General features: G+C 34.9%; 1 protein-coding gene across 5 annotated transcripts in view; it reads right to left on the bottom strand.

The window, feature by feature from the left end:
- Positions 1–7736: 7736 nt before the first annotated feature.
- LOC127159274 (membrane-spanning 4-domains subfamily A member 15-like) overlaps positions 7737–10621 on the bottom strand; it is a 75770-nt gene continuing 72885 nt past the window's right edge. For 2 of the 5 annotated variants that reach the window (XM_051102152.1, XM_051102149.1), the window contains exons 7-9: positions 10044–10190; positions 9596–9715; positions 7737–8500 (exon numbers count right to left, since the gene is read on the bottom strand). In XM_051102152.1, the coding sequence (XP_050958109.1) occupies positions 8426–8500; positions 9596–9715; positions 10044–10190 (342 nt within the window). In that variant the 3' untranslated portion in view covers positions 7737–8425. The remainder of the gene's footprint in view (positions 8501–9595; positions 9716–10043; positions 10191–10621) is intronic. The other 3 variants (XM_051102150.1, XM_051102147.1, XM_051102151.1) reach the window with 2 other exon arrangements.

The following is a 10621-nucleotide window of genomic DNA, read 5'->3' on the forward strand; positions in this document are numbered from 1 at the left end:
AATGCAATTTTGGAAATCAAATCTGTGTGTGTGGATTGTTAACATTTTCTTAAGCAACTGCAATTTAACTGTACATTGTTTCTCAGTAACTGTAACAGATTTTATTTTGTTATTAAATTACATCATTCGACTACTAGTTAGTGTAGTTAAGTTTGAGCCCCTACCACTGTCATCAAGGCATCAAAATGTGCAAAAAACACTTGCAATACAAAATGCCATTCATAAGTAGAAATGTGTAGGCCTTCTCTCTCTCTCTCTCTCTCACACACACACACACACACACACACAGAGCTTGACATAGGCTACATGTTCAGGGCAGGTTCTGCAATCCTATTGTATGTGTACAGTATGTACATTGAGCACTGCTGTTAATTTGGCTCATTTGGGGCCAACTTTCTTTTTATTTTTGATACATTTATATTTTTTAAATATATAAAACATTTTTTTTTAAATTTTGTATGAACTTGACTTTTATCAGATTTACCAGTTGTGATAATTTCTATTTTATGCTGGTCAATCTTGAACAATAGATAAAACTGAATTTCTATCAAAAACTTGAGAGAATTGCGTGGCGCAGAGGGGCCGATGCTGCAAATATTTGAGAGGCTCCTCCCCTAATAGTAATCTCACTCCAAACTTTTTCCAAAACTTGAGAGCCCTGGCAACATCTTACACAAACTCAGCTGTTAATGGACAAATGAATGCATGCATGACAGTTCAATCTTTTCCCATCATGTTTGGACTTAATGTGTTCGTAACATTGCCAGATGCATTCTGGTTGTGGTTTGGAAAGTTATAAATGCACCGGTAAAAGTTTAGTAACACTTTTCTAACTTTGTGTTTGGACTATGCAAAAAAAAAAAAAAATTCACAGGAGGAAAGAAGGGTGGGCAACCACATGTCCCCCACTCTGATGGAACCAGCCAATCACAGCACGGAAATGGAGAAGCGCCAAATTGCAATCTCCTCCTCATCGGACAGGGATAAAGGTACCCTTCCAAAAGACACTCCTTGTTCTGAGTCTGAGTTCCGAAAGGAAAAGGACTGCAACAGATCGGCTTCGTTCTCAGTCTGCTACCTGGGAGGGAAGGGATGGTAACAGAAACACTTTGTTCTGAGTCTGAGTCTTGTAAAAGAAAGGACACTAACAGAACAACCTTTGTTCTGAGTCTGAGCCCTGCGACGAGGGTGAGACAACAGCAGATCAACTTCCAGATCTTAGGACCCCTTGGTGCTCCAGGAGATCAGCTTCCTACAGCGCTTCATCTTCAAGGCTGTTGAAACGGATTCCTGCTCCTTTCCCCACTGTACTGCCACCAGCGCAACCAGTGGAAGAAGTCACCGCCACCAGACTGCTCACTCAACCACTGCTCACGCCACCGGACTGCTCACTCTTCCAGAGACCTTGGCATTGTTGTATATTATCAGTATATGATTTTCTAATTTACATTAGGTATTATATAGTTGATTGCAGTTGGTAAGAAATCTTACACGTATTTGTTTGATGCTGATAAGGTTATTCATCTTATTTGTTTCAGAGTAGTAACAGTTTATTTTTCTAGATAACGTAGCTCTGACATAGCAACACCCAACATAATCACTTCCATTTTATGCATCTTATGTACTTTATTCCTTTCTCAATTATGGTATTCATTTAGTATTTGTTGATTACTCTTGTCTATCTTTTGTTAATAAAATTTATTTTATTACAACTTGTGTCTTCCTTGTGTTGATAATACAGAAGAGGTTCTACAAGTTAGAGATCCCACCAATCTCTCTAATGTGATGTACTCATAACCACACAATAATTGACACATGATCCAAGAATCATAACGTCAGCTGTGACATGAGTACCCATCACTACCGTATTTCACCTCCCTAGGTTGGCAAAAGCGAAAAATTCACTACACATAGACACACTACTATTAAAATAAATGTTTTATGTAACAAAATGTTGTAATATGTAACATTTCTTTCAACCAAAGAAATAGTTAACCCTAAAAGTAACATTTGCTTCCATTATCTCCGCTAGGCAGGATTAATGCCATAAAAATGAATATTCTTCCGAAATTTCTTTACCTCTTTTAAGCTGTTCCTCTGTTTCTACCCAAATCTTTCTTCAAGAAAATAGACCAGTTAATCTCCTCCCTTATATGGGCAGGTAAAACTCCTAGAGTTTCCAAAATTTTACTCCAAAGAAGTAGACTAAGTGGAGGGCTTTCCTTGCCTAATTTTATGTATTATTATTGGGCGGCAAACATTCAGAAATTGGTGTTCTGGGTACAAGACTCCTCTTTACCATGGTGCAACTTAGAAGCCAAGTCTTGTACTTCAACATCTCTCCCTGCTATGGTGTTCTCTTCTCTCCCCATGTCCCCGTCACTTTACACAGATAATCCTATAGTATGTGCCTCTCTCAAAATATTCTTTCAATTTCTGCGTCATTTTAAATTGACCTCGGCATCAACCGTGGCTCCTGTACATAATAATCATCTCTTTCTAACTCCTTTTTCAGATTCTGTATTCTCTTTCTGGGAAAAGATAGGTCTGAAATGTTTTGAAGATCTTTTTATTAATAATGTGTTTGCAAACTTTTCTGAATTATCCTCATTATTTAATCTGCTTCCCCTTTCACCTATTTCGTTACTTTCAAATTAGGCATTGTGCCTCATCTCTGTTCTCTGGGTTTCCCTCCCTGCCTTCTAGGTCTCCATGGGAAGAGGCATTTAAACTGAATCTTCATATGGGTGAGATTATTTCTAAGATATATGCAATTATCTTGTCAAATGATAATTCCCACAACATTAAAACTATCAGGGCTTGGGAAGAAGAACATGATTTAGAGTTTGAGGATGACTACTGGTGTAAAGTATTAGACAATGTATGTACCACCACTTCATGTGCTAGACTTAGCTTTATACAATTTAAAACGATCCACAGAGGTCATGTTTCGAAGAAAAAACTTTCTAAAATATATCCTAATGTTTCAGATGTGTGTGACAAATGTAAACTTTCACCATGTAACCTTAGCCATATGTTTGCATTCTGTCCCAAGTTGCAAAACTTCTGGAATTCTTTCTTTAAAATCGTTTCTGATGTCCTAGGGGTCAAATTAGTTGATTGTCCTTTCATTGCAATCTTTGGGGTTCCTTCTCAATGTCAGCCTTTAAGTCGGAAACAGGCTGACATTGTGGCTTTTGCATCTCTTCTTGCCAAACGTAGAATACTGTTGTCTTGGACCTCCTCACAACCCCCCTCTATTTCACTGTGGCTGAAAGATTTGGCCTTCTTTTTAAAACTTGAAAAAATTAAATACAATCTCAGAGGTAGGGGAGAATTGTTTTTTGAAAAAATGGCAAAAATTTATCATATTCTTTAATGATTTAAAAACCTTAGACGTGGATTGAGTGGAGGTGTATATATAGAGAGATATTATTATGTTATTTATTTACTTATTTATTTATTTTAATTATCATTTGTATTTTTTATTTATTTATTTATTTTTCTTGTACATTTTTTCCCCCTCAGATGTCATTCCTGTTAATTGGGGATTGTTTTGTTGGGGTTGGGTAGGATTGTATATGGTGTGTGGGGTGGTATAAAATGTAAAATGCAATTTGCAACAATAAAAATTCTATGACAAAAAAAAAAAGAAGTAACATTTGCATCACTGCAAAATATATGCAATGTAAAAAAAAATTTTCTGAGTGTGATAGTTTTTGTAACTGTAAATTTAAGCATGTGATTCTGCTAGAATATTTTATTTATCATGGAAAAACTAAAATACTGGAAACCTAAAAAACAATTGTTCACTAAAAGTACAGTCTGGGTACAATGTATTCAGTCCTTCTTTGACTTGCTCTTGCTTTTCGGTTGGTCACATACAAGGTGTTACTCTGCTCTCAAAGCTTCTCCCTTGCTGACTCCAAGGGAATGAAAAATTATGAAATTAAATAAATCTCTAAATAAATATGTGGAAATAAATTCTTTCACTCAAAAAGGGCTAATGTGGTAAGTAAAATTATGTTTCTAAGTGAATTTCCAATAATTGAAATCTGAGCACTTAATACTCAACTTGTTTTTATTATAATCACATTTTAGCACAGATAATATAGACTGCCTTATGATTTTAATAAAGATAATTCAGGGAAACGTAAATCACATTTTGTTAATGTTTATAGAAAATTATTTTAACCATTTCCATTAAACCATCAATGTAATCCTTTATAGTTTACAGGCATGGACCTTTGATAAAATCCACTTAATCTACATGATGTTTAAATTTGATTTATTGCCTTAATATTCTTGGGAAAAACTGAGATGGAATAAGACTGTCATAATTTCATTAAATAAATTAAATGGTTAAATCGCTCTGAAACCACAAATTTAGTTTTGATCTACAAATTTTTTATGAGTTTGTAATATTCATAAATTCTTTCCAATCCTGTAATTTGAATATCGAGACAATGGAGTTTATCTTTGAGAAGATCACAAATGCTCTGTAGTTTATCTTGAATTGAAATCACTTCACAGTTGCTTGTGTTTAGACTAGATGTAAAGCTCATAATAGCTTTGGGGGTTTGATAGTTCTGCAGTTCATCCCTTCAATTCCCCATACCTTATTATTTACATTTGTTTTCTAATGTAAATCCAAAGCTTTTGGCTTAAAAGGCTTTTATTTTGGTCTAAATATGTGACGTCACAAGGCTGCGCCGCGCTCTCGCGTCTGTGATTCAGTTGAAGAGAGGTGTGTGATTTTAATCATTTATAAGGTGTTTACATCAATATAACTTGTTTAAAGAATTGCATGTAAAACTGTAAATTAATTATTATTAAATGTAACACTAAAATTCTGCCTGAATCAAGGACTTTTTTATTTAAAGTGCTTTTGCAAGTAGTGATGGTGGAGACACGGAGGTTTTTTGAAGATCCGAGTCAACTGAATCAATTAGCCTTTTTTCACACTTCCGTGTTTCAGGCTTCCGGATTGGCGCTTGCAAGGGTAAACGTTTTTCCGGTGACAGCAGCGGCTGTACTGAACAAGAGTAAGTTCGGGAATCAAAGTCTATTTTTACAAAATAGATACTATGATACTATGACATATACCGGTGTTTTACTCTAAAAATAGCAAACATTTATTCAAAAATGACAGGATGACAGATATAATTAAGCGAATAAACATACAGCGCTAATCTGATTAATAAAGAAGACAGGATATATTTTAAAACAAACATTAAGACAGCGTATTTACGACTACTCACCCAACCTGTGGCACACGTAAACTGATGGCAAATATCGCGATGTGTGCTGAATGAGACTTCCTGAACGTGATTTCATAGCGATCACCTTCTCATGAGTATCCCATTGAAATCAATGTAGGTCCCAGTTCGTCGATATAGTGACGCCGAGGGGCGCCGTTGACGTCTTCATAGTGACGCTAGAGGCGCTTGACTGTTCTGCAGTTTTTGACGCCGAGGGAGTGAGAATGGGTTGAATGTTAGCTATCCTCTACTTTAGCAAGGTCATGTCTTGGAACAAGTTTAAAATCATATGGAGATTTCTTCACATTAATGATAATACAGCAAGGCCAGCCAATGACACTGACAGACTGTACAAAGTCTCCCCCGTCTAAGATTACCTTGTGTCCAAATTCTGTGAAATGTATCAGTCTAAAGCAGGTCATGGTTACAGATTATTTATGGATAATTTTGTACCACTCTGTAAGCACCTATGTGATTTGAAAACCCATGTCTGTGGTACAATAAGAAAAACACAGATGATCCACCAGTCATTCGACAAAAAAGAAAATGGGGAAACAGTCATGCGTCACACTTTGTCATGGCATAATGAAAATGGTCACAACATGCAATGAGAACAACATTGAAGAAGTTTAGTTTGTTCAAAGCAAAAACCAGCATGCACTGTAATACAATAATGCAATGAATGGAGTTAATTTCAAAACATTGGGTACTTCCCTTACATGTCTGTTGCAGATCAGTTTGTTCAATACTTTCAAAAAGCAAAAAACCTACAAGATAATTGTAAAACTCTCCTCTTTCATCCAGAGTGTTATAAAACCATGGACCAGCCAAGAACAGGCTGGTGATGGAGAAGAAAAAATGACCCTCCAACTGAAAACACTCCTACACTGACACTAAAAATAGGGTGAATGACCTTTTTGCAGTTCATGCACTTGTTCCGATTGCATCCACTTCCAAAAAACACATAAACACATAAAAGTGAGATGTCATTCTACTGTCTACTGCAAAAGTTGTGGCATCCCCTTACATTTTTGGAATTGTTACACAGTTTACCACTCAAAGACAAAATACAGTGTCTAAATTTTATTTACCAATTTAACATTTATTTTTATTTTTGAAGATTTTATTTATGAAAGAATATGACATCTGAATGTATTTTTCTTGAAAAGGCACTACTTTGATAAAAATGTGTTTTTCTTTCTCTTTTTTAAACCTATCTGCATTCTGGTTGTGATAAAACAAACACAAGAAGATAGATTTTTTTTTTCCATTTAAAAAGGCAGAGGCTTGGTTCTTTATTTTGGTATATTCAAATATTCATAGCAGAAAATATTCTGAGGGCCGTCAAATTTAGGTGAAAATCATCAGAAATGCTGGTTGTTTCTGGCAACTTTTTAAGTTTAAGTAAACTGCAAAAAATATTGGTTAGTAATAGATCCAGGGATTAAAGCAAAAAATAAAGTAAAATAAAATCTGAATATTTTTCCTTATCCAAACAGCATTCCACAGCCATAAATGTCATACACCCACTTTATAAGCAGTTTTTTTTTTCTTTTTGCAAATAGGAGTGCTTGTCCTCCTAATTAAAAAAGGAGCAGCTTCTGATCAATAATTTACAAATTCTGATCAAAAATAACCTTCCTAATATGAGGTGATATTTGTCACGCTTAATAACACAAAAGGCATTTAATAAATCCAACGGGAAACACAGGAACACAGGGTAGTAACATTAACGTCCGACAAGGCAAGAGGGGAAACACATGCTATATATACACACACACAGACTGATTACAAACAGGTGCAGACAATGAGGGAAAAACCAAAACACACAGAACTGCAGGGGAGATGCTGGGAGAAACCAACTAGAGAGTCCAGGGGTGTGACAATATTTGACTCCTTAAAGTGATTTACAGTGGCATTTTCTTTTTACCTTTGTAATGGCTTTTTTCAAATGTTATTAAAAGTATTTCATCATCTGTCAAATTAAAAAAATATATTTATAAGCTTTTTAAAATGTCTAATTAAAACAATATAATAATAAGCAGAATAAGACATATGAAAATAGTATTAATAAAAAATCATGTACTACAGAGGTGGCACAGAAGAACACAAAAGTTGCTTGTTGGTGCATTTTCAGACATTTAAATTAGGCTCAGAGGTGGCATGAGTGAAAATAAATTCATAAATTCATGTTGAGATGATAATGTTTTAAATATAAAATTTAGATTATAGAAATATTTTTAAATAAATTATATGTTTAAATGAAACTAAATCCGCCAGCAGGTGGCAGCAAGTCAGTTGATTCGTTTGAATGGCTGATTTATTCGGGAATGAAGCAAGTGACTGTCTTTATGAAAGGACAATCATAAAAAAAACGCACTTTCATTCATGAATGAAATGCCGCTGCAACTGAGATGTTACTTTATTACAGTATTTTCTTTGATGAAATAGAGTAAAATCAGGCAGTAGAGTTATAGTCAAACAACGTATGTCACTTAATATTAACTTCTTGTTTATTGAACTGTTGTATTAAATCAATACTACATTTGCAAACTCCTTTAACAATTGTTAAAAGCTGTCACTCTCCTTATCGCGATCTGTGGGCGTCTCTCTTTCACTTTAAATAAGCAAGGCACAAAAGCACGTGCAAATTCTAATTCTAAGAATCAACAGCCAATTCTTAGTAGAGCAGTATCAATGCTGTGGCGACAGTGAAAGTTTGAAGCTACCAAAGTTTGAGCAGGATCTAGATGACAAGTCAAAACATAATCCCATTTTATGTTTGCCATTGTTAAAGCAAAAAAGCAAGGCTAAATAGTGAATGACACAGTTCAATCACCCTTGTATAAGAAATACTTTTTTTACTCTATTAAATTAAAACATGAATAAGCAATTTATTCTTATCACTAATTGTTCAAAACAATCTATCCAGTTACACTGATGATTATGCACCTTCCTTGACTTAACTAAAAGGAAAATCATGAAATAGCATCTAGTCTTAAATAGTTTTTGTTTACACATATGTGACTTGTATTTATCTGACACAGTCATGAAAGGACAATAAAGCTAATGGTCAGGAAATCATTGGGAAACCCATGTGTCCCACAAAAGCATCACACACAACTGCAGGACCAAACTTTGCCCATTTTTTCAAAAACTCATTCTTATTTACATTGACTGTATTGTGGGGGATTTTCTGCATGATGTTGGTTCATGGAAGAGCTGCTGGTCACAGGTATCTGCAAGACAAAATGTATACGATCAGGTTCCTTGCTTATTAAACAATTGCTTAACACAATTCCAGGACATAGACACTGAAACCTAAATCTAAATAACTTGATTGGGCCTGAAATCAGGGCTGTGGAGTTAAAACCTAGGGAACAAATGGCACCTTTGGAAAATGCACATGTAGGGCCCTATTTTAATGATCTAAGCATGTGGTCTAAAGTGCATTTTTGTATTTATGTACACAATAATAATCTTTTACACTGTAATGCTTTAATTTTTTATATTTGGCATGTTTGTGTGCTGTTGCTCGTCCCTGACTGTGTAATAAGCAGAGTGTATGTGCATTGTGCACCTGCCTATAGGCGCACATTACTAATGCGCTCTTTAACAAACAAAATATTGTGCCATTGACTTTAGACCAGGTTGACTTTAGACCAGACTTTAGAACAGTTGGTCAATGGTGCATTTTATTTCAGTTGCCTCAAAATAGCAATGCGCCTGAACACACCTATTTTTCAGACCAGCATGACCATGGGTGCACAAATGGGCACAAATGCATTTGCTATTTAAACAATATGGCGCAGGACGTGAAAATAATAATTGCACCTGGGTGAAACTAGCATTAAACACTTGCGTCACGCCTGGCCCCGCAATACACCAAGTGCATGATAGGGTCCATAATGTTGAATGCCTTCTTGCTGTCAGATAAAATGCAATAAAACTGGCAGACAGTTCCAGTATTACAGGTGCATAAACCTCACTCTACTACAGGTGGAACTGGAAAAAGCAAAAGACTTAAATCCTTCTGAAATGTCCTGGTGTGAAACATGCTTTCATCCGGTTTTATAAAAATAATTTCACAAACTTAATATATTCACATAATTTCCTATATTTTTATGGACAGAAGTTTAATGTTTGATGAATTATATGTTAAAAGCTTGAACATTTGGTTTGAACATTTAAGAGTGAAGAATTTAGGTTTTTGTATTATAACTTACAGTGTTTGTTGGTTCTTGTAAAGTGTGAACACAAGAATGTAGATATATCTATTATGTATATCTGAGGGGTTCCCAAAAAACATTTGCATCACTTAATGCATCACTCACTTGAGGAGGACGACAACAGGAACAGGAGGCTTTACAAGCAAATGCTAACAGACAGATGGAGATGATAAACTGAAGGAAGGTGAATAACAGCAATACACCACTGATTCCCTTGAAGAGAATCTGAGAGAAAATTAGCACAATGAATAATGACAAAATAATCAATAATTGGTACTCAAACTGGTACACTGGCTGCTCAGCAGTCAAGAATCTATTATCATTAAGGTTCATATAGTAATATATTCATTGATCAAACGGGACTGAGTTTACAATTATTGTATAATGTCAATATTTTCATGCATTGTAAATGATCAGTTATAGTAAGAGATCTATAAAACTACTTCTGAAAAAGACTTGACAGATGAGTGCAAATTAAGGCTTGACCTTTCACAGGTTTACTGACCACACAGTGATGTAAATATAAATATGAATATAAAAGTTGATGACATACCATATACTTTGCCTTATAATAACATTCAGAAATGTTGCAGTCAGTGTCAGTGTACACTGGTCCTCGAGCCAAATCTAGTGAAATTAAAATAAGGGCAATGCCTGCGGTTATAGCACTGAAAATGTTCACTCCCAGTGAACCATTCACCTATAGGCAGAAAGACAACATTAAGTTATTTAACATTTGGTGTTAAAGTAGATGTTAAAGTATATGGAGTGTGATAAAAATAACTTAGCAAACATAAATAAAATATAGCTGCAAGCTGTAATCATCAGGGTTGCCAATGCCTTATGTGGATGATTAATACAACTGAATTGCATCTTTTTAAAAATAATGTGCTGGAACAACACTCTCATGTACATGCATACGACAGTTTGCAGAAAATATAGATTAACCCTTTTTTAAAGTTTAAAATGTGCATATTTCTCTTATAAAAATGCATTAATTCACTTTCAGGATTCTTACATTAATCCCCTGGAGTCGGCTGGAGCACTTTTTATGATGGATTTATGCACTTTTATTGGACTTCTATTGGACTATTGAATAGTATTGTTCATTCACTACCATTATAAAGCTTA

Source organism: Labeo rohita, unplaced genomic scaffold (assembly GCF_022985175.1).
Source record: "Labeo rohita strain BAU-BD-2019 unplaced genomic scaffold, IGBB_LRoh.1.0 scaffold_205, whole genome shotgun sequence".
Taxonomy (NCBI): domain Eukaryota; kingdom Metazoa; phylum Chordata; class Actinopteri; order Cypriniformes; family Cyprinidae; genus Labeo; species Labeo rohita.